At 51.6% G+C, this 24,709-nt stretch overlaps 2 protein-coding genes across 2 annotated transcripts in view; one reads left to right on the forward strand and one right to left on the reverse strand.

The window, feature by feature from the left end:
- Positions 1-15,167: 15,167 nt before the first annotated feature.
- On the reverse strand, positions 15,168-17,324 carry tmem187 (transmembrane protein 187). Its single transcript, XM_068024328.1, has one exon. It carries the CDS (start codon positions 17,192-17,194, stop codon positions 16,400-16,402), a length of 795 nt encoding a protein of 264 aa, XP_067880429.1. The 5' UTR covers positions 17,195-17,324; the 3' UTR covers positions 15,168-16,399.
- A 2,618-nt stretch (positions 17,325-19,942) lies between these two features.
- The window catches only part of LOC137358238 (host cell factor 1-like), a 50,568-nt gene continuing 45,801 nt past the window's right edge, over positions 19,943-24,709 (forward strand). The window contains 1 exon segment of the mRNA XM_068024128.1: positions 19,943-20,111. Coding sequence (XP_067880229.1) covers positions 19,952-20,111 — 160 coding nt within the window. The 5' untranslated portion in view covers positions 19,943-19,951.

Below are 24,709 nucleotides of genomic sequence, written 5' to 3' on the forward strand. Positions count from 1 at the left end.
GATTTGGAGTTGCGTTCCGAGGAGTGAAATCGGTTTTATTTAATTTTTGGGTCTAGGTTGACCATTCTGTTTTGTTTCCAGTATTTTGTGTTGGCGGGTGGTGGGGGGGGGGGGGGGTGGGGGTCGGGGTTTCAATAAACGGATCCTATGGTTTGCCGAGTTGGGCTTGTGTGTGTTTGCGTTAGCACCTGGAAGTGGGTTAAGTGGGGAGGAGATGGTGGCGTTGTGGTAACCCAGAGGCCCAGGCTAATTGACAAAATTATTGACCCAGCCGCGGACATAGGGGGCAATTAATCTGTATTTAAAGTGTATAGCAAAACACAGTCCCGTTTAAAACACATTTCTCCCTATTTAGTGAGATACCTGGCATTGCTTTTGCTTGCACAAGTAGTCAATGTCAGCCTGCAGATTTGATATAGCGATGCAGGGCATCCAGATAGATGTCCGTCTGTCAGGTGTGATCCTTATCTCTCTCTCTCTCTCTCTCTCTCTGTCTCTCTCTCTGTCTCTCTCTCTGTCTCTGTCCCTGTGTCAATTTCTCACCCCTCTCTCCCCTCCCCATCTGTCTCTCCCCCCCCACCCCCGCCTATTTCACAGCTGACAGGTGCTGGGAGTGGGACCAGCGGCTTCCAACCTCAGCATAAGTTCACGTTTTCTTGGCCGGCTTTTATTTTTTAAATCGGAGCTAGCCGGAAAACCCAGTTAGTGTCCCGAGTTCAGAAGCCGCTGTTGATGCTCCTGGTAGCTGACGGCTGCGAAGTTTTTTTTTTCTTTGCAGTCAGACCTGCCTGAGTCGAAGGAGCCAGCGGGCGATTTCGCAGTCCTGAAATTACCGGCTACGGCTCCCGACCTCCTTGCCGCGGGCACCGGTGTCCGTGTACGGCCGTGTGGCCGACCCCCCTGATTGGCGATGGGTAATAAGTGCTGGTCTTGCCGGCGACACCCGCATCTCATGAAAGAAAAGTGTGGCAGCTGGCACGCAAGTGAATCACAACCAAGCACGGCTTTTCAGTTCAGAGCAGCCTCTGGTCCATGCTGGTGTTTATGGTGCACCTGAGAGAGACAAAGAGAGAGAGAGAGAGACACACACACAGGGGGAGGGAGAGAGAGACACGCACACCACACACAGGGAGAGAGAGAGACAGAGACCCCCTCTTCATCTCCCCCTTATCACCATAAATTCTTCTACTCCTTTCCCTTGAATGCATCGAAACTATTCACCTCAACCACTCCCTGTGGTAGCGAGTTCCACATTTCTCACCGCTTGCTGGGTTTTATCAGTGACTGCCTTATATTGATGGCCCCCCCTAGTTCTGGACTCTTGACTATCCCAGCTGGGGTCAGCAGGGAAAGTGTAAGTCAGGAAGAGGATTGCGCTTCGCTTACTGAAGCTGGGAGAGAGGATCTGCGCCTGAAGCTCAGCAGAAGAACCTGCTCGGGGACGATCGGGGCCTCGTCCCCCGGCCCACGCGACTGGACCGAAGAGCCGCCCCACTGCACTTTAATCAGTGTTTTGCATACCCAGCGATGCGATTGGGATCACGTTTGGCGGTGTTGTAGTGGTAATGTCACTGGACTGCTAACCCAGAGGCCCAGGCTATTGCTCTGGGGGGCATGGGTTCAAATCCCACCACTCCAGATGGTGAAATTTGAATTCAATTAATAAATCTGGAATTTAAAAAAAAAACTAGCCTAATGGTGACCATGAAGCCATTGTCGATTGTTGTGAAAACCCACCTGGTTCGCTCATGCCCTTTAGGGAAGGAAACCTGCCGTACCTAACCTGGTCTGGCCTCCATGTGACTCCAGACCCACGTCAGTGTAGTTCCCTCTTAAATGCCCTCTGTGAATCAAGGGCAATTAAGGATGGGCAATAAATAACCAGCGAGGCCCACATCCCCCTCAAGTATTTATGCATACAAATTAGGAGCAGGAGTAGGCCATTCGGCCCTTTGAGCCTGCTCCACTGTTCTATAAGATCATGGCAGATCTGATTGTGGCCCCAACTCCACTTTCCTGCCTCCCCCACTCCCCCCACGCTACCCTTTTGACTCCATTGGTAGCTGAGGATTTATCTGCCCCTGCCTCCACCGCTGCCTGGGGAAGAGAGTTCCAAAGACACACAACCCTTTCTCATCTCCATCCTCCCTTTTCCAATTCCCTTTTGACGGCGAGACCCATTCCCGAATGTGAGACTGAGCCTGCGGGCCGTGAAGGAATGGCACTCGAAACAAAAAAACTGCTGCGAAGATTCATCGACAAATTGGATTTTATTTATCCATGGTAGAAATACAGAAGAGAAACCACGTCTCGGTTAAGATTCCATGGTTTCAGCTGGTGCAGTGAGAGCTGGAGCAATGCTTCGGAATCGTGGGAAACACGAGGAATTTAACTTTCCTGACCTGGATAGTGGGAGTAGGGAAAACGAGAGCACAATTAATCGAACGCACAAGAGAATAGGAACCTAGCGGCACAGAAGGAGGCCATTCAGGCCCTCGTGTCTGTGCTAGCTCTTTGAAAGAGCCGTCCACTTCGTCCGCACTCTGAACCACACGAGATGTTCAGACGGTAGGTTTTAGGGAAGCAGCTCGGAGCTGGAGAGTTTTAGGGAGGGAGTTCCTAAGTTCAGGACCGAGAACCCCCCCCCCCCCCCCCCCCCCCCCCCGAAGGCACGGTCTCCAGTGGGGAGGTGTGCGAGAGGCGAGGGTTGAAGGAGCGCCGTGTTTATTGGAGGTTACAGAGTTGGGAGGGATTTGAAGGCGGGGATGAGAATTTTCAAGTCGAGGCTTCGGTGGACCTGGGGACGGTAGGTGGGTGAGCTGAGGGCGTATCTGTAGAACTGGTTGTGAGTTGGGGGAGAGAGATGAGAGGGCGGCGCAGTGGTTAGCACCGCAGCCTCACAGCTCCAGGGACCCAGGTTCAATTCTGGGTACTGCCTGTGTGGAGTTTGCAAGTTCTCCCTGTGTCTGCGTGGGTTTTCGCCGGGTGCTCCGGTTTCCTCCCACATCCAAAGACTTGCAGGTGATAGGTAAATTGGCCATTGTAAATTGCCCCTAGTATAGGGAATATGGGATTACTGTCGGGTTAGTATAAATGGGTGGTTGTTGGTCGGCACAGACTCGGTGGGCCGAAGGGCCTGTTTCAGTGCTGTATCTCTAAATAAAAAATAAAGTAATCTGTATTAAAGGCGAGGCTTGGATTCCCTTCTGGCACAATGAGTCAATTTCCAGTTCTCGTTTTCATCGAATTAATACTTTGGGCGCCGCAATGCACGTCATCTCAAGAGACGCGAGGGGAAGAATGCAATAAGGCCAGCTCCCCGTTCAGGCTCCCATTACAAACTCGCGCGGTCGCAAGAGTCTCGTCGGAATAGTACCGCAGAGAGCCGGTGCCTTTGGGAGAAAATGAGTCACAAGAGGGAGGGTGGAGAGAGAGAGAGAGAGCGAGCGAGTGCGTGCTTGTTGGACTCACTGTCTGATCCCAGGAGTTCACTGAGTATCTGCAGCAGCAGCAGCTCCCCGTTCAGCCTCCAGTCTGCCTTGTTCATCCCGAGTTCCACCTGGGAGGGCACCTCCACCTGAAACACATCCCCATCGTCAGTGGCACCGAAGGCGTGACTTCTTTGAAGGAGCTGGACGTGTTAACAAAGCAGCTGATGGGGTGGCTCGAGTTTGGAATATAGTTTTTTTTTTACTGGGGCGGGGTGGTGGGAATCGTTGCGTTTTCACACGCAGGGGATGGGAACTCACCTGCGCGACTGCGGTGTTGCTGTGCCCCTCCTCCGTCTGCAGGACGACATCGTCGTAGACCTGACGCTTTGCGCTGGATTTCTGCGATGGAAGGGGGAACATACTGTGTTAGATCTGACCCTTGGGTTGCAACCAGACCACTTTGTAGATGTTAGTTGACAAGATAGGAACACAGGAGTTGGCCATTCGATAAGATCACAGCTGATGTGGTTGTGGTCTCAACTCCACTTTCCTGTCTGCCCCCCCCCCCCCCCCCCCCCCCATAACCTTTAACTCCCCTTGCCTTTCAAAAATCTCAACTCAGCCTTGAATGTATTCAATGACCCGGCCTCCACTGCTCTCTGGAGGAGGAAGAGAATTCCGCAGACTATCAACCCTCTGAGAGAAAAAAATTCTACTCATCTCCATCCTAAAAGGAAGACCTCTTATTTTTAATCTGTGCCCTCCCCCTGCAAGGGGAAACATCCTCCACTCTCTCAAGTTCTCTCAGGATCTTCTATGTTTCAATAAAATCACTTTCTCATTCTTCTAAACTCCAGTGGGTACAGACCCTACCTGTTCAACCTCTCTTGGTAAGATAAGCCCTTCATCCAGGAATCAGTGGAGTGAACCTTCTCTAAACTGCCTCGAATGCAATTAATATCCTTTTTCAAATAAGGAGACCAAAGCCGAATACAATATTCTAGATGTGGTCTCACCAAAATCCTGTACAGCTGCAGTGAAACTTCCCTACTGTCAGATTTTGCCCGCTCGCTTAACCTATCTATATCCCTTTGTAGGCTCTTTACCTCCTCTTGACCACTTACTTTCCTTCCTATCTTGGTGTCATCGGCAAACTTAGCTCCAGACATTTGGTCCCTTCACCCAAGTCATTGATATAGAGTGTGAATAGTTGAGGCCCCCAGCACTGATCCCTGTAGCACTCCACTAGTTACAGCTTGCCAACCCGAAAAAGACCAGTTTATCCCTACTCTCTGCTTCCTGTGAGCTAACCAGTTCTGTATACATGCTAATACACTGTGTGCTCCTAGCTTGATGTAGTACCCTTAATGTTGCACCTTATCAAATGCCTTTTGGAAATCCAAGTATACTACATCTACAGGGTCCCCTTTATCCCCCTTGTTAATTCTTTGAAGAACTCCAATAAATTAGTTAATCACGAGCCCAAACTGAGGAACAAACAACAGGTAAACGGAGATAGAGCCATAGAGTTATACAGCACAGAAACAGGCCCTTCGGCCCATCGTGTCTGTGCCAGCCATCAAGCACCTAACTATTCTAATCCCATTATCCAGCACTTGGCCCGTGGCCTTGTATGCTATGGGGTTTCAAGTGCTGATCTAAATACTTCTTAAATGTTGTGAGGGTTCCTGCCTCTACCACCTCTGAAGGCAGTGCGTTCCAGATTCCAACCACCCTCTGGGTGAAAGGAGGAGAGGGAGAGATTTAGGAAATCTCAGAACGACGGGTCTCGAGCTCAAAGCACGATAAACGGGTGGCGGGGATGAAGGGAAAGGGGGTGGTGAGTTGGACGAGAGGCCAGAATCAGATAAGAAGGAAGCGCGGGAGCCAATTTGCGCACAGCAAGATCCCGCAAAACAGCGATGGTGAAAAGTGACAAGAAATTCTTTGGAATGTTGGTCGAGGGATATATGTTGGCCACTGGGGGAGACCTTCCATCCATTCTTCAAAATAGCGGGATCTTTTACATCTCCCACCCCCGCCCCACGCGGGTCGGGACACCATGCTCACCCTGGCGTTGCCACTGCGGTTGTTACTCTTCTCCTTGGGCCTCGGGTGGAAACTCACACCGGCCTCGGCCTCCATGGCCAGCGAGACGAGGAGCGCCAGGCCGACAAGCACCGCAAGCACCGACGAATTCTTCATTGCCAGACCTGGGAGATGGAGCAACCGAGGCAGGGGTTTTAGTGGGCATGTTCCCGGGGTGGCACCGCCCGCCCACCCCCGTCCAGCACGTAAGAAAGAGCTCGCATTTCCGTAGCGCCTGTCACCTCCCGGGACACCCCCCCCAAAGCGCTTCGCAGCCAATTAAAGGACGGTCACTGTTGTCGAGCAGGAAACGCAGCGGCCAATTTGCGCACAGCAAGATCCCACACACAGCAATGTGATAACGACCCCAGATCATGTTTTTACTGATGTTGATTCAGAGATCAATATTGGCCGCGCGACACAAGGGAGAACTCCCCCCCCAAACCCCACCCCCGCTCTCCTTCCGATAGTGGCTGTGGGATCTTTTACATCCACCTGAGAGGGCAGACGGGGCCCTCGGGTTCAATGTCTCATCAGAAAGAGGGCACCTACAACAGTGCGGCACTCCCTCAGTACTGACCGTCCGACAGTGCGGCGCTCCCTCAGTACTGACCCTCCGACAATGCGGCGCTCCCTCAGTACTGACCCTCCGACAGTGCGGCACTCCCTCAGTACTGACCCTCCGACAGTGCGACGCTCCCTCAGTACTGACCCTCCGACAGTGCGGCGCTCCCTCAGTACTGACCCTCCGACAGTGCGGCACTCCCTCAGTCCTGACCCTCCGACAGTGCGGCGCTCCCTCAGTACTGACCCTCCGACAGTGCGGCGCTCCCTCAGTACTGACCCTCCGACAGTGCGGCACTCCCTCAGTACTGACCCTCCGACAGTGCGGCACTACCTCAGTACTGACCCTCCGACAGTGCGGTGCTCCCTCAGTACTGACCCTCCGACAGTGCGGCGCTCCCTCAGTACTAACCCTCCGACAGTGCGGCGCTCCCTCAGTACTAACCCTCCGACAGTGCGTCACTTTCTCAGTACTGCACTGGGTGTGCTGGCCGACATTGCATGTTCAAGTCCCTTGAGTAGAACTTGAACCAAAAAACGTTTTGGAGGCAAGAATGCTCGCCACTGAGCCAAAATGGCAGGAATACGATATAATCACTTGGGTTGCTGGTGCATGATGATTGAATGCAGCAATTTCCAATTCTCTGACACATCACTCTAGCATTCTAACCTTTGGGGGAATCAGCATTAACTTTTTATGAGAATCGGAAATAAGTAAATAAGTGGACTTGCTGTTTATCTAACTCAACCCCCCCCCCCACCCCCGGGTATCTGTTATTCTATATATAAACCCCCGAACCCCTCGATTAGATTCCAGTCTGTAACTCACTCCAGGGAATTTGTTCTTCACTATATAAACCCCCCGAACCCCTCGATTAGATTCCAGTCTGTAACTCACTCCCGGGTATCTGTTATTCTATATATAAACCCCCCGAACCCCTCGATTAGATTCCAGTCTGTAACTCACTCCCGGGTATCTGTTATTCTATATATAAACCTCCCGAACCCCTCGATTAGATTCCAGTCTGTAACTCACTCCCAGGTATCTGTTATTCTATATATAAACCCCCCCGAACCCCTCGATTAGATTCCAGTCTGTAACTCACTCCCGGGTATCTGTTATTCTATATATAAACCCCCCCGAACCCCTCGATTAGATTCCAGTCTGTAACTCACTCCCGGGTATCTGTTATTCTATATATAAACACCCCGAACCCCTCGATTAGATTCCAGTCTGTAACTCACTCCCGGGTATCTGTTATTCTATATATAAACCCCCCGAACTCCTCAATTAGATTCCAGTCTGTAACTCACTCCCGGGTATCTGTTATTCTATATATAAACCCCCCGAACCCCTCGATTAGTCTGTAACTCACTCCCGGCGTACCTGCAACGTGCACTTTGCGACCACGTTCTCCGGATTGTCACTGCGGACCGGGGTCCCGTGGCTGATTTTCTGTTCGCTCCCCTTTCCAATGTGGGACGGCTTGAGCACTGAGAGCAAAGCTAGTGGAACAAGACAAAGCAATTAAGTGAGCGAATGCTGCTGATTTTTACCTGCCTGCCGTCCAGAGAGCTTCACAGAAGGAGCTGAAGGGGGTCTCCGGCGTTTAGCTGGAGCGAGCACTGTGGGCTATTTGTACCGCCAGACAACGGAAAGGGAGTGTCTAATCTTATCGGCTGATTGAAGGACTGTACACAAAACAGCAATCGAATTCCCTGGATGAGATGCTTTTAAGGTTTGAGATAGCACCGGCACTCAGCAACTGCACGGAAGCTGGCGATAGCTGGGAGTTTGTTTATTTGGGGAGCGGTGGGTGGGCGGTGAGAGAGCTGGGACAGAGGGGCTGATGGCCATCGCTACCTTCCAGAAACCGTGTTTGTGGATTCCTTGCTGGGCAGGCAGGACATGCGTTTCCTGGGTGGTGAGATATGTCCCTCTTGTTTTTTTTCTCTCTCTTTCTCTCCCCGCTCAAATGCCGGAGGATGTGGAATGTGCTTCGTAGAGGGGGTGGGGGGGGGGGGGGGGTGGGGTGCAGGGGGTGTTGACGGGTGGAATGTGTGGATACCTGCGTTGTGTGTGCGCGCGAATTGCTCATTTCATCCACCCCCACCACCTTCCCAAAAGGCATATCCGCCTCACTAGGGACGTGAGACACGGATGCCTCGTAGGCACGGACAACGAGCACAGAGACTAATGACAAGCTGAATGCATTCGAGTTGCGGACACATGGCACAACGTCAAAGAGGGAAAGGAAGAGCGTGTGAATTAGGAGCAGGAGTAGGCCCTTCGGCCCTTCGAGACAATTACTGGAAGGAAGGATCGGCGGAAAACGCAGGAGAGGGAAGCAGGGGGTAGAAAGTGGATGAGGTATATAATGGACTGGATACCGATGACCCATGTGGAATGGGTAAGGGAAGCACAGGACAGATAGCGGTGGAGAGCCATGGCCCTCCGCAGAGATTCAACCCTCCTGGGAAGAAGATGACACCAACGAGGGAGTTGCGGCGTTCACGCTCCCGATCATTCTCCGCACGCGAGCATTCTTCCAAAGTTCGATAGACTCAGGAGCAGTTCCTACAGATTGGAGGGTGGCAAATGTAACCCCACTATTTAAAAAAGGAGGGAGAGAAAAAAAAGCATGCTTTGATTAGAGACAGTCAGCATTGCTTTGTGAGGGGCAGGTCATGCCTCACAAGCCTTATTGAATTCTTTGGAAGATGTGACAAAACACATTGATGAAGGAAGAGCAGTGGATGTGGTGTATATGGATTTTAGCAAGGCGTTTGATGAGGTTCCCCATGGTAGGCTCATTCAGAAAGTAAGGAGGCATGGGATACAGGGAAAGTTGGCTGTCTGGATACAGAATTGGCTGGCTCATAGAAGACAGAGGGTGGTAGTAGATGGAAAGTATTCAGCATGGAGCTCGGTGACCAGTGGTGTTCCACAAGGATCTGTTCTGGGACCTCTACTGTTTGTGATTTTTATAAATGACTTGGATGAGGAAGTGGAAGGCTGGGTTAGCAAGTTTGCCAATGACATGAAGGTTGCTGGAGTTGTGGATAGTGTGGAAAGCTGTTGTAGGTTGCAACGGGACATTGACAGGATGTAGAGCTGGGCTGAGAAGTGGCAGATGGAGTTTAACCTGGAAAAGTGTGAAGTGATTCATTTTGGAAGGTCGAATTTGAATGCAGAATACAGGTTTAAAGACAGGATTCTTGGTAGTGTGGAGGAACAGAGGGATCTTGGGGTCCATGTCCATAGATCGCTCAAAGTTGCCACCCAAGTTGATAGGGTTGTTAAGAAAGCGTATGGTGTGTTGGCTTTCATTAACAGGGGGATTGAGTTTAAGAGCCGCGAGGTTATGCTGCAGCTCTATAAGGCCCTGGTTAGACCACACTTGGAATATTGTGTTCAGTTCTGGTCGCCTCATTATAGGAAGGATGTGGAAGCTTTAGAGAGGGTGCAGAGGAGATTTACCAGGATGCTGCCTGGAATGGAGGGCATGTCCTCCGAAGAAAGATTGAGGGAGCTAGGGCTTTTCTCATTGGAGCGAAGAAGGATGAGAGGTGACTTGATAGAGGGGTACAAGATGATGAGAGGTATAGATAGAGTGGATAGCCAGAGACTTTTTCCCAGGGTGGAAAGGGCTATCACCAGGGGGCATAGTTTTAAGGTGATTGGAGGAAGGTTTCGGGGAGATGTCAGAGGTAGGTTCTTTACACAGAGAGTGGTGGGTGTGTGGAATGCACTGCCAGCGGTGGTAGTAGAAGCAGATACAGCAGGGACATTTAAGCGACTCTTGGATAGGTACATGGATGATAGTAGAATGAAGGGTAGGTAGTTTGATCTTAGAATAGGTTAAATGTTCGGCACAACATCGTGGGCCGAAGGGCCTGTACTGTGCTGTACTGTTCTGTGTTCTATGTTCTGCAGACCAGTGAGCCTTATATCAGTAGTGGGGAAAATGCGAGAGTCTATTAGAAAGGATGTGATAGCAGAACTCCTGGAAAGCATAAAAGGGATTGGGCAAAGTCAGCATGGGTTTACAAAAGGGAAGTCATGCTTAACAAATCTACTGGAGTTTTTGAGGATGTAACTAGTTGAATAGATAAGGGAGAACCAGTGGATGTGGTGTATTTGGATTTTCAGAAGGCTTTTGATAAGGTCCCACATAAGAGGTTAGTGTGCAAAATTAAAGTACATGGAATTGGGGGTAATATACTGGCATGGATTGGGAATTGGTTGACAGACAGGAAACAGTAGGAATAAATGGGTCTTTTTCCGGGTGGCAGGCAGTGACTAGAGGGGTACTGCAGGGATCAGTGCTTGGGGCCCCAGCTATTCACATATTAATGAGTTGGGTGACATAATGAAACGCAACATTTCCAAGTTTGCAGACAACACAAAGCTGGGGGTGACTGTGAGCTGTGAGGAGGATGCAAAGAGGCTCCAATGTAATTTGGGCAAGTTGGGTGAGTGGGCAAATGCAGTATAATGTGGATTAATGTGAGGTTATCCACTTTGGTTGTAAAAACAGAAGGGCAGATTATTATCTAAACGGTGATAGATTGGGAAAGGGGGAGGTGCAATGAGACCTGGATGTCCTTTTATACCAGTTGCTGAAAGTAAGCATTCAGGTGCAGCAAGCAATTAGGAAGGCGAATGGTATGTTGGCCTTCATTGCAAGAGGATTTGAGTACAGGAGCAAGGATGTCTTACTGCAGTTATACAGGGCCTTGGTGAGACCACATCTGGAGTATTGTGTGCAGTTTTGGTCTCCTTATCTGAGGAAGGATGTTCTTGCCATGGAGGGAGTGCAAAGAAGATTTACTAGGCTGATTCCTGGGATGGCAGGATTGACGTATGAGGAGAGATTGGGTTGACTAGGCCGATATTCACGAGTTTAGAAGAATGAGAGGGGATTTCATAGAAACCTATAAAATTCTAACAGGACTAGACAGGCCCGATGCAGGGAGGATGTTCCCGATGGCTGGGGAGTCCAGAACCAGGGGTCACAGTCTCAGGATGCGGGGTATGCCATTTAGAACTGAGATGAGGGGAAATTTCTTCACTCAGAGGAAGTGGTGAACCCGTGGAATTCTCTACCACAGAAGGCAGTGGAGGCCAAGTCATTAAATATATTCAAGAAGCAGATGGATATATTAATGCCAAAGGGATATGGGGAGAAAGCGGGAACAGGGTACTGAATTAGACCATCAGCCATGATCTTTTTTGAATGGCGGAGCAGGGCCGAATGGCCTACTCCTGCTCCTATTTGCTATGTTTCTATGAGCCCAGGCTAGTCAGTGCCAGCAGGATCTTCGACTGCGTGAGGCATTGCACCTCGGCCTAGTCCTGGCCCCGGCCTGAGGCCCCCATGCGCTTGCATCTTCCAGTGAAATTGGATAGTGGTTGGGGAGGTGGTCCTTAGTATGTGGAACCACCCTGCACTGTGTAGACAGGAAGCAGGGGATGTTTGGGGAGGTGGGGGGGGGGGTGGGTGGTGGCGGAGTTATCCCAATATTTATCATTGTGTTCCATTGTCTCACACCAGATGGAGCTTGGCTGGTGGCGAGGAGGGCCCTCCCCTCCAGATCCTCCCTGCACGCCCGACGTCTCACTCCCTCCGCACGCTGCCCTCGAGGTGGCCCACCTCCTTCTGGAATGTGCCTTTGCAAAGCAGGCGTGGAACGAGAGGCAGTGTTGTGTTTTTTTTCGGGTCGAGGTTCATCCCGTGCAGCTCCGCAACGTGGGATTCTGTGCTCGACCGGGCTGTTCCCAGGGACGCTCACCGAGATAAACAGCAACTGCTGCTGGAGGACCATCGACTCGGCGAAAGACGCTCCTCGCTGGTCTCCCAGCGCCAAGAGTTGTCCATGACCGAGGGTTGCAGACTGGCACCTTCCCAGGTGCAGGACTACGTGCTGAGGGACGCACTGAGGCTCAGTGGGGGATACAAAAGCGGGGATGTGATGCTGGAACTGTATAAAACGCTGGTTCGGCCACAGCTGGAGTATTGCGTACAGTTCTGGTCACCACATTACAGGAAGGACATAATTGCTCTGGAGAGAGGACAGAGGGGATTTACAAGAATGTTGCCAGGTCTTGAAAGGTGCAGCTATGAGGAAAGATTGGATCGGCTCGGGTTGTTTTCCTTAGAACAGAGGAGGCTGAGGGGTGACTTAATAGAGGTGTACAAAATGATGAGGGGCTGAGATAGAGTAGACAGGAAGGACCTGCTTCCCCTAGTGGGGAGGTCAATTACTGGGGGGGGGGGGGCACAGGTATAAAGTGATTGGTAGAAGGATTAGAGGGGACATGAGGAAAAACTTTGTCACCCAGAGGTTGGCGGGTGTCTGGAATTCACTGCCCGGATCGGTGATGGAGGCTGAAACCCTCGACTCATTATAAAGGTACCTGGACCTGCACCTGAGGTGCTGTAACCTGCAAGGCCGCGGACCAGGTGCTGGGAGGTGGGATTAGAATGGGCGGCCGGTTTTTCTTTCCAGCAGACGCGATGGGCTGAAGGGCCTCTTTCTGTGCCGTAACTTTCCGATGGTTTCGATGGCAAGGTCCTGCCACCGTAGTATAATGAGGGGGTGGGGGGGGGGGTTTAGTTTAGTTTAGTTTAGAGATACAGCACTGAAACAGGCCCTTCGGCCCACAGAGTCTGTGCCGACCATCAACCCCCCATTTATACTAATCCTACACTAATCCCATATTCCTTCCACATCCCCACCTGTCCCTATATTTTCCTACCGCCTACCTATACTAGGGGCAAATTTATAATGGCCAATTTACCTATCAACCTGCAAGTCTTTTGGCTTGTGGGAGGAAACCGGAGCACCCGGAGAAAACCCACGCAGACACAGGGAGAACTTGCAAACTCCACACAGGCAGTACCCAGAATTGAACCCGGGTCGCTGGAGCTGTGAGGCTGCGGTGCTAACCACTGCGCCACTGTGCCGCCCCTATAACGCACCAGAGATTGTCTGACCTGGAATGCAAAGTGCCAGGAGACACCTCGTGCGTTGAAAGGAAGGGACATTGAAATCGAAATTGCACCGTTATGTCAGGTCTTTCGACGAATTGTTGGGAACAAAGTATTTTTTTTTTTGGAAGAAAATAAATTAACTCGCGTCCAAAAAGAGGATTGGAGAGCAAATCCCAACAGACACAGCAACTGGAAAAGGGGATCAATATTAAACAGGGGTTTTTTCTCCCCCCCTCCCCCCCCCCCCACCCACCCAACCCAACCGCACCCTCAACCCTTGGTCTGCAGCTCTGAGGGTTTATTTGTGCAGTGCACTGTTGCTTTAAGCAGTTTGGGGGAGGTTGAACGAGGAGGGAGGGGGAGTGGGAATGAGGAGATCTCGCGGGACTGAACACGTTTCCTCTCAGTTCTGCTCAGCTGAAGAAAAAAAAGGACACTCGTGGAGCCAGTGAGTAAGTTGTGTGTTGGCTCCCTCCCTGGGACAGACAGGCAAAGAGCCAGAGACAGTCAGCAGGGGTCCATCCCTAGCAGCAGAAACAGCAGCCCCGGACAGCGTGGCAGAGCATCCCAGGATAGCACCGGAGAGGAGAAGATGGTCGGAAAACATCCCAGAGCTCTCACCCTGACAGTAAGAGCTCAAGTCTTCAGCAGGTCTCGTCAGGCGGGGTGGGGGGGGGGGGGGGGGGGGTGGGGGGAAGGTGGAGGGAGGTCATTTGATATTGCAAAGCCCTGTTCGCACAAATGTCACCTCTGTGCATAGATTGTCTCCGTACGTGAAGCTATTTGGAAGGTCACACTCTACTAACTGGCCTCGGGACTGGGCTCAGTGGAGGGATGAAGGGATCGGCCCCCTTGATAATTAATATTTATCAGGAGCTCCGTAATTCCCCACTGAGTACTGAGGGAGCCCCGCGCTGTCGGAGGGTCAGTACTGAGGGAGCCCCGCGCTGTCGGAGGGTCAGTACTGAGGGGGCCCCGCACCGTCGGAGGGTCAGTACTGAGGGAGTGCCGCACTGTTGGAGGGTCAGTACTGAGGGAGCGCCGCACTGTCGGAGGGTCAGTACTGAGGGAGTGCCGCACTGTCGGAGGGTCAGTACTGAGGGGGCCCCGCACTGTCGGAGGGTCAGTACTGAGGGGGGCCCCGCACCGTCGGAGGGTCAGTACTGAGGGGGCCCCGCACCGTCGGAGGGTCAGTACTGAGGGGGCCCCGCACTGTCGGAGGGTCAGTACTGAGGGAGTGCCGCACTGTCAGAGGTGCCATCTTTCAAATGAATCTTTAAACCCGAGGCCCCGATTTTACTTTCAGATGGTCAAAAACGATCTGACGGTCGCTATTGGTTGGACGATCAATGGCAGGGGAGTTGGGGGGAGGGGAGGAGGGGGGGGGGTGCGTGCAGCAGAGGGTGGTGTGGGCGCAGTTCTACCCGGTGTCCTGGGGCCAATATTTAACTCTCAACCGACATCAGTGGAAAAGAAAAGATGGTCTGGGCCGTTTATCGCGTTGCTGTTTGTGGGATCTTGCTGTGCGCAAATCGGCCTGCCGCGCTCCCTGCCTTACAGCAGTGACCGCGCCCGGGGCTGCGAGGCGATTCGGGACGCCCTGAGGGCACATTTTCCGCATCGCAGAAGTGACCCAGCACGGCGAGGAGGCCATTCGTTCCATCGTGCCTCTGCTGGCTGTTTATGGTGGTGCCGTCTGGTCAATCCCGCTCCACCCCTGCTCTTCCCCCATCGTCCTGCAATTCTCCGCTTAACCTTCCCTGCTCTCGGGGGAACAATCCCAGCCTCTCCAGTCTCTGCCTTCCCATTTATTTCTGCGTTAAACCCTGCTTTACGCCCCCACTTTTATTTTAATGCGTTCACTCTCTCTCTCTCAACCTGTGCCGTCTCTCCTCACAACTCCCTCTGCGTGCATGCGTGCGTGTTTCTATTTCTCTCTCTCTCTCTCTGTACTCATGTATCCAATGCCCCCTCTGTCCTCCATCCCTTCAGTCCTCACTGTCTGTCTTGCAGAAGTGGGTGCCCCCCACCAACGGGTGCAGGGGTCGGTGCGTGTGCAGATTCAGGAGGGCGGGGCCCCCCGAGGTATCACAATGAGCCAAGTCGTGTTGGTAATCCATGCTTTATGAACAACTACTGGATATCCGGATAGTTTATCATAGATTGCAAAGTTTCAATGCATTGACTGGTACCTTAGGCGATGTAACCAAACAACTGGAAGACTCAACTAATGTAGACATTTCGAGCCCTGCAGCTGCTATAATGTTGATGGCGACTCTCACTGGGGTCCCACACGCACTGACTCTCACTGGGGTACGGGTCCCACACGCACTGACTCTCACTGGGGTCCCACACGCACTGACTCTCACTGGGGTACGGGGGTCCCACAAACACTGACTCTCACTGGGGTACGGGTCCCACACGCACACTGACTCTCACTGGGGTCCCACACACACTGACTCTCACTGGGGTCCCACACGCACTGACTCTCACTGGGGTACGGGTCCCACACGCACTGACTCTCACTGGGGTCCCACACACACTGACTCTCACTGGGGTCCCACACGCACTGACTCTCACTGGGGTCCCACACACACTGACTCTCACTGGGGTCCCACACGCACTGACTCTCACTGGGGTACGGGTCCCACACGCACACTGACTCTCACTGGGGTACGGGCTCCACACACACTGACTCTCACTGGGGTACGGGCTCCACACACACTGACTCTCACTGGGGTACGGGTCCCACACACACTGACTCTCACTGGGGTACGGGTCCCACACGCACTGACTCTCACTGGGGTACTGGTTCCACACACACTGACTCTCACTGGGGTACGGGTCCCACACGCACTGACTCAAATAAGTTGGGGATGTCTCGCTGTTCAGAAAGTGGTTAAACCTGTCAGGAAAGGTTGAACAGACTGGAGGTGCTTTTCACGGAAAGACTGACGAGTTCGCCTGATAGCAACCGTGAAGATTATGAAGGGGGGTTTCGATGGGGTAAACGTAGAGAAGATGTTTCCAGTTGCGGTGGAGACCAGAACTCGGGGGGCCATCAATATAAGACAGTCAGTAATAAATCCAATGGGGAATTCAGGAGAAACTCCTTTCCCCAGAGAGTGGTGAGAATGTGGAACTCGCTCCCACAGGGAGTGGTCGAGGTGGATCGTATCGATGTATTTAAGGGGAAGCTGGATAAACATAAGAGGGGGAGAGGAATTTCTCCCACAGTCCTGTGATTCCTCTCACCATCTTCCAGGCGCTATCTAAATGCAGGTCAGAGATGGACAGCGACGGTCGAACGGCTTTCCCTCATTGCTCCTTGTTTATCAGCGCTTTCCGTTGGCCCAGGTATTCCAGAAAGCAGAAGCTGAGGTGGAATTGCAAGAGGTCGCACAGCTTGGAGCAGAAGTGACCGGAGATCCAGCCGGGCAGGAGGCCCCAGTCGGTCAGCGGCCGGTCCAGCAGCTTCAGGCCCACGAAGCCGGCGCAGGAGGCCAGGGCCAGCGCCAGGTGCCGCCACGAAGTCCGGTCGCCCAGGCGGGACTGGGCCGCAAACCCCGCCAGCCCGGCTGCCAGGATGTGGCAGCCCAGGGCCAGCTCGAAGCCCAGGCAGTGGGCCAGGGCCAGGCCGTAGCTGGCCGCCGAGGCCGCCTGGACGGCCAGCGGGAGGGCGAGGCCGCCCGGGCCCCTGCCCGCCGGCCCGAGGAGGTGGGCCGCCCAGGCCGGCACCCAGGCGAAGATGGGAAGGGTGATCCACTGGTCGAGCGCGGCCGGCCGCTGGGACTGGGTGGCAAGCCGGGTCCACTGCACCGGTCCGTAGCCCAGGGCCATCCAGGCGAAGGCGTCCTTGTAGTAGCCGTCGGCGCCCCCCGCCGCGGGCTCCCTCCGCAGCCAGAGCACCCCCACCGCCATGTATCCCAGGTTGACGAGCGAGTTGCAGGGCATGGCCAGCCAGGGCGGCAGCCAGGGCACCGGCTGCTCGGCGTAGTGCCCGTAACCCAGCTCGGTGCAGACGCCGTCAAACAGGCCGGTGGCAATGACGCCGATGCAGAGGCCGTAGAGCAGGAGGACGTGCAGGAAGGCTCTCCTCTTTGACCCTGACATTCCCAGCAGAGAGGCGACGTCAGCTCTCTCTCTCTCTCTCTCTCCCCTCCCCGTCTCGGCTCTGATCCTGCTTCCGGCTGTGGGCGGAGCGGGGAATTGCAGCCGAGCTGCCTGTGGGGAATGGTGCCAAGGGTCGGATTACTTCCCTCCCAGTCCTGCTCTTAAAGCTACACCGTCCTGCCGTCAATTACAGTCTACCTTCTCTTAAAAAGCCACCCAGAGCCGAGTGTTCACAACTCAGTAGCGAAGACCGAACAGGCCGGGGCTGCTTTCAGCAGAGGGGAGGGGGGGGGGGCACAGTGGGGGGTGGGATGACCTGAGTGCGGTCTTTAAAATGATGAAGGGGGTTGCGATAGGGCAGATGTAGAGAAGATGTGGGGGGAGACCAGATCTAGGGGGCCCTCAATATAAGACAGTCACTAATAAATCCAATGGGGAATTCAGGAGAAACCCCTTTCCCCAGAAAGTGGTGAGAATGTGGAACTCGCTCCCACAGGGAGTGGTCGAGGTGGATAGTATCGATGCATTTAAGGGGGAAGCTGGATAAACACACGAGGGGAGAAAGGGATAGAAGAATATGGGGATAGGGGGAGATGGAGAGGGGGGTGGGAGGAGGCTCCTGTGCAGCAGAAATAACAGCACGGAGCAGATGGCCCGAACGGCCTGTTTCGGCGCCGTAAACGCTTTTAAGAACGCACGAGACAGGAGCTGGAGGGGAGGCCATTCGAACCCCCTTGAGCCTGCTCCACCAATTCAATACCATCATGGGTGAAGCCTCGGCCTCAGCTCCACCTGCCCGCCCTAGACCCTCGATTTCCCCTCATTTCTCGATCCCCGCCTCGAATATGCCCGGGGGCCGAGCATCCACAGCTCGCCGGGGTCGAGAGCTCCAAAGGTTCACCACCCGCCAGCCGCAGAACACCCTCCCCGTCTCGGCCCGAAATGGTTCAGTTGTTAATAACTCGTTGCGAGGCTCGGCATGAAATTTTGGTTTAGAAAGCTCCTGTTATGCGCTTTGGGGTTTTTTTTTTAAAAAAAGAGTTTGCACCTTCAGCGAGGATTCCTAACCCCATCGCTTTTCTGTCTTGATTCCACCCAGGGGGTTTGGGTTAAGGAGGAAAATTGGGCACCAACGATCCTGTGGCCGGATGGGGAAAAGAGCGGGTCGTTCCTCCAAGCGCCAGAAAATACTGGAGATGCCCAGCAGCCTCTGCGGGGAGAGCGAGAGAGAGAAAAAAACAAGAGTTAACGGTTTCAGGGCAGTGGCCGGTTCGCGCCATGCTCCCTCGAGCACCCGCCTTGCCGTGCGCAAAATGGCATTAACTGACTGGCCGGTGGGGGGGGGGAGGTGGTGCTCGCCGTGGTGCTGCCTGCGGGATCTTGCTGCCTGCAAAAAGTGGCGGCAAGGGCCCCTCCCGGCTCCTGCCAGTGGTGGGGGTGGGGTGGGGTCTTGCTGTGCACAGAATGGTGCACGCCAACGTAAATTTTTTTGCGTGAAGCATTTTGCGGCATCCTTTTCCCCCACCGCCCTTATTAACCTTGCTCATTGCAACTTTAACCTACTTATTAAAGGTTTATATAATTATTGATAATTCAATGTATTATTGTTGCACTTGGCTTGTTTCCCATTGAGGTTGACAGGGGCCTAACTTTAAGGATGGAGCCTGTGGTTGCCACCCGTTGCCCTGGCGATTGGTTGCCATGGGGATAGGCCTGTTGCTATGGACGTGGAAACCTGGTGGGGGGAGGGGGGGTCATGACCCCGGACAATCAAGAGGGTCCAGGTTTCTGATCACCAGAAATAAAAAAATTAGCGCTGCGTTTACTTACTTTCAGATGGGTTTCGATGTTGGGGTGGAAGATTGATATTAATTGGGAAATAATAGTTTTGTTAATTTTACCCTGGATTCCGAAGAGGGGGCGGGGCTTGCAGGAAGGAGAATGACGTGCGGATGAACCAATCAGCGAAGCCCGCCCCCCGACCAATCAGCGCAAAGGGTGGACAGAGACAACCCCCCCCCCCCAACAAATCTACTTCTTCAAATAAATCATTTAATTTACTTTTCCTCGAAGATGCAAATTTACTTCTTCCCCCTATCGAGTCATGCTCGGAAAATATTAATTAATAAAAAAAAGAAAGTCGTGAGGTAGGGAGATGGGCGGGACTTCCGGTTTCTTGAACGGTTCACAAAAAAACATTTTACGCCAAATGAGAAGAACCCAATAATGTCGCATTAAAGCCTTTCGCACTTGTTATTCATTAAAAAAAAAAAATACCGTCAGGTATTGGGGAGTTAATTTTCTTCATTAGTTTCATTTTTGAGGGGTTAATTGGTTGCCATGGGCAGTCGCCCATGGTTACGCTTCCCGCGCCCTCCGCCGTCGCCGGCACATCCGGTCCTGACGTTAAAAAAAGAACAAAACATTTCTGTTGAATCGGAACACAAGAACCCCCCCTAAACATTTTTTGTTTGGGTTTAAATAAATAAAAAAGAAAACGGACGTATTTATTTCAAGCATGATAACTTTGTTTTATTTTAACTACTGGTTGTGTGTGTGAGAGAGCGACGGGGGGGGGGGGAGGAGGGAATGCGGCTGCGCGTCTCCCTGGCTCGGTCCTCCAGGCACCGCCCCCCCCCCCCCAACCCCAGCCTTAACTCCTCCTCCTTCCCATCTCTCCCCGCCCCCTCTTCCCTCACCACCACCCCGCCTCCTTGTTGCCCCTCCCCCCCTCCCGGCCGTTGCGCGCGCCGAAAGATGGCGGCTTCCATGCTGAAGTGGAAGCGCGTCTCGGGCTCCAGCGGTCCGGTACCGCGGCCCCGGCACGGACACCGGGCCGTGGCCATCAAGGAGCTGATGGTGGTGTTCGGCGGCGGCAACGAGGGCATCGTCGACGAGCTGCACGTTTACAACACGGGTAATAACGATGATAAATTTCAAAAAAAAAAAATGAATAACAACAACAAAAATCCGACGGCGGAGGGAGGGGAGGGAAGCGGCGCCTTAATTTATTAAATTTTTTTTTTTGAACATGGCGGCGGCGGCGGCGTTTTGGGGGGGGGGAGGGAGAAGGCCGCTGACGTCACGCCCGACAAGATGGCGGCCGCCACAGCTCGCGGCTCTGGCGCCAAAGTCCTCTGTGTCTGTGCTTTTTCCCTACTCTTTATTCCCCCCCCACTCCCCCTTTCATCCTAATTTGAAGAAAAGCCCCATTTTTTTTTTTACTGTGGCCTTGCAAACTGCATTTTTCTCTTTTGCAAACTGCATTTTTCTCTTTTGCAGATTGCATTTTTCTCTTTTGCAGATTGCATTTTTCTCTTTTGCAGATTGCATTTTTCTCTTTTGCAAACTGCATTTTTCTCTTTTGTAGATTGCATTTTTCTCTTTTGCAAACTGCATTTTTCTCTTTTGCAAACTGCATTTTTCTCTTTTGCAGATTGCATTTTTCTCTTTTGCAGATTGCATTTTTCTCTTTTGCAAACTGCATTTTTCTCTTTTGCAGACTGCATTTTTCTCTTTTGCAGATTGCATTTTTGCCAATGGCGTTTTCGAATTTTGTAAATCGCATTTTTTTTTTTGGTTAATTTGCAGGGAACCAAATCGGGTTTCAATTTTTTTGCAAATTGCATTTTAGTTCTCTGAAAATTGCGTTTAGTTTTTTTTGCATATTGCATTTTTTTTTTGTTGCAATTTCCATTTAAATTTTTTCTGCATCTTTCATTTTTAATTTTTTGCATGTTGCCTTTTGTTTGCAAATTGCGTTTTACTTTTCTGAAAAATGCATTTTTTTTTTGCAGATTGCATTTAAATCTCTTCGCAAGTTGGGTTTTAATTTACTGGAAATTGCATTTTCTGTGCAAATCGCATTCAATTTTTTTGCAAGTTGGGTTTTAATTTACTGGAAATTGCATTTTCCTCTTTTTGCCAATTGCATTTTTTTTCTTTCTTTTTGCCGATTGTAGTTTTTGTATCTTGCACGGTACGGTTTCACTTGCGGTTCAAGTGATTCCAGTTAAATTTACCATGTTCAGATGAATTTCATTTAAAATGTGTTCAGTTTTTATTTTAGTTTCTTGGTTGGATTTAACAATATAAGATTTGTGCTTTGAAGTAGGAAAATATGTTTGCGTGCTTATTTTTTTCATTGCATGGGATTTTGACTTGCTGTAGCTCTGGAAAAACCTGTCTGTGAATTCCATTCCCTTGCCATCTCCATTCAGTTCTTTGTGTGTGTCAACTAACTTGAGTTATCCTTAATTCGGACCAATGTTAGGTGATGCTTTTTTTACACATATGTCCTCTTCCCTTTTAAAAGCAGTTGTTAATTCTGCTTCCACGTTCTCTTTGATGGAGTCGACAACACGGAAATAGGACATTTGGCTCAGCTCGTCTATTCTATATGTTTTTACTCCCCCCTGTGTCTCCCACTGTAATGACCTCTTCCCACTGCGCCCCCCACATCCCACAAAACCCTTCTCGCATGCATCGAGCCTCCCCTTAAATGTGGCGTTCAAATCTGCTGCAGCCCACTCCGTTTGTCAGCTAGGTGCACATTGTCACTGCTTTTAGCGTCGAGAATTTCCTCCTCTGTTCTTTCTTGGAGCTGTTTTTTGGTATTTACGCTCCCTCGAGCAGAACACCAAAGCATATAATTGACCCCACAGTTCTTTCCAAGTGTTTTACTGGAGAAAACTTCAGTTCCGAGTTATAAAATGAAAAGTAATTCAAAAGACAGATTTCCGTCCCGATTTGGGGGGGAGGGGTGGTGGCAGAGTTTTGGATGAGCTCGGGTTTAGAGAGGGTGGAATGTGGGAGGCCGGTCAGGAGTGCTGTGGAGGTAAAGGCACGGGCGAGGGTTTCGGTACTGAGGCAGATGATGGAACCGATCTGAGGTCGGAAGCTCGCCTTGGGGGTCAGGTATGACACCGAGGTTGTGAACAGACTACTTCAGACTGAGGCAACCACCAGGGCGAAGGATGGGGAGTCAGTGAGCAGGGAGTGGGGACTGAAAGCATTGGCTTCAGTCTCCCCAACATGTAGTTGGAGGGAATTTCCACTCGTCCTGGACTGAATGCCCATGAAGTAGTGTGCCGAATCTTTGTTTAAAAAAAAAACTCCCCCTCTTGCACTCTTGTCTATTGATGGTGTCTTAAATGGGCATCCTCTAGTTACCAACTAAGTGAACCGCACTTCAAAAGTACCTCATCGGCGGTGAAATATTTTGGGATATTCCGAGGAGGTGAAAAGCTTCCCAACTTTTGCATTTCCCGGTGCTTGTTGTTCTCCTCCACAGCTGGAAAGAGATCTATGCTTATTGCTGTTTTTCAGACTCTCTTCTGTTCTGAATAAGACTTTTAAAAACTCGTGCCGCTTTTAAAAAGCTGTGGAGCATTTCTGTGCTGGGTTGTATATTGTGCAAAGTGGGAGCTGATTGAACGTCCTGGCGGGGGGAGGCTGCTCGCCCCGGGACGCCAAGGGAAAGCCCCGATCTGTCGGCCTAGAGAGGAAACAAAGAGCGTGCATTTCCCCCGCGATGCTCCGGTGCCCTCCCTCCGCCGGTGCGGCACTCTTTTCTTCCACCTCCTTCGGGAAGGATATATTTGCTTTAGAGAGAACACAGGATCTGGAGGAGGCCCATTCAGTCCACCGATCCTGTTCCGCCATTCAGTGAGATCATGGCTGATCTGTGATCTAACTCTTTTTCCCCCCCCCCCGGAATCCCTTCATACCATTGGTTAACAAAACTCGATCGGTCTCACAGATTTAACATTAACAATTGATCCAGCATCGATCGCCGTTTGCGGCAGAGAGTTCCAAACTTCTACCACCCTTTGTGTGTGGAAGCGTTTCCTGATTTCACTCCTGAAAGATCTGGCTCTTAATTTTTAGTCTCTGCTCCCTGGTCCTCGATGCCCCAGCCAGCGGAAATAGTTTCTCTATATCGACCCTATCTGTTCCCCTTTTAATATCTTGAAAACTTTGATCAGATTCCCCCTTTAACCTTCCAAATCCCAGGGAATACAACTCTAGTTTGTGTAATCTCCTCGTAATTTAACCCTTGGAGTCCAGCTATCACTCTGGTAAATCTACACTGCCCTCCCGCCAAGGGCAGTGTATCCTTCCTCCGGTGTGCTGCCCAGAACTGTTCACAATACTCCAGCTGTGGTCTAACCAGGGCTTTGTGTAGCTGAAGCATAATTCTACCCCCTTGTATTCTAGTCCTCGAGATATAAAGGCCAGCGTTCCATTAGCCTTTCCGATTATTTTCTTTAGAGTGCAGCAAAGGTTCTGGTTCCTGGGATGAGGGGAATTGTCCTATGAGGAGAGATTAGTAGACTAGGCCTATACTCCCCGGAGTTGAGAAGAATGAGAGAATGTGATCTCATTTAAATAGAAATTCTGAAGGGTTTTGACGAGGTAAATGCTGAGAGGCTGTTTTTCCACATCTCTTTCCCCCCCCCCCCCCCCCCCCCCCCAAACAGGCTGGAGCGTCTCGAACATGGGGTCACAATCTCGGGATAAGGGGTCGGCCATTTTGGATGGAGAGAAATTTCTTCACTTGTTTATCGCGAGGGGAATTGAATATAAAAGTAGGGAGGTTATGCTTCAGTTATACAGGGCATTGGTGAGACCACATCTGGAGTACTGTGTACAGTACTGATCTCCTTATTTAAGGAAGGATGTAAATGCGTTGGAGGCAGTACAGAGAAGGTTTACTAGACTAATACCTGGAACGGGCGGGCTGTGTTATGAGGAAAGATTGGACAGGCTCGGCCTGTATCCGCTGGAGTTTAGAAGAGTAAGAGGTGACTTGATTGAAACATATAAGATCCTGAGGGGTCTTGACAGGGTGGATGTGGAAAGGATGTTTCCCCTCGTGGGAGAATCTCGAGCTAGAGGTCACTGTTTAAAAATAAGGGCTCGCCCATTTGAGACAGAGATGAGGAGAAATTTTTCCCCTGAGGGTAGTGAGTCTTTGGAATTCTCTTCCTCAAACAGCAGTGGAAGCAGAGTCTTTGAATATTTTTAAGGCAGAGGTAGATAAGCAAGGGGGTGAAAGGTTATCGGGGGTAGGTGGGAATGTGGAGTCGAGGTTACAATCAGATCTGCCATGATCTTGTTAAATGGTGGAGCAGGCTCAAGGGGCTGAATGGCCTCTTCGGGCTCCTGCCTCTTGTGTTCTAAACTGGTTACGTGCAAGCTTGGGGCTGGTGTCAGAAGGCACTTCTCGAGAGAGAGAGAGAGATGGGTTTTGGAGTAGACTTTGGGTTAGGGAACACAGACCAGCTGTCCTGTGGAGGGATGAGGTGTGTGTGAGTTCCCAAATGTGGCCAGAATGTAAAGATTGACATCTCTGTAGCTCCATTCACACCCCCTTTGGAATGTCCCCGAGGAATCCACAGCCAATTAATCAGTGTGCCTTACGGAGGCAGCCAGTTTGGGCACAGCAAGGAGCCGCACACGGTGAATAAAATTACACAGTGGCTGCTGTCACCCCGCCTTACAGGGGCTGCG

The sequence above is a fragment of the Heterodontus francisci genome, chromosome 49 (genome assembly GCF_036365525.1).
Source record: "Heterodontus francisci isolate sHetFra1 chromosome 49, sHetFra1.hap1, whole genome shotgun sequence".
NCBI lineage: Eukaryota > Metazoa > Chordata > Chondrichthyes > Heterodontiformes > Heterodontidae > Heterodontus > Heterodontus francisci.

Coding starts and splice junctions, on each gene's coding strand:
- tmem187 (XM_068024328.1), bottom strand. CDS start 17,194: ATGTCAGGGTCAAAGAGGAGAGCCTTCCTGCACGTCCTCCTGCTCTAC.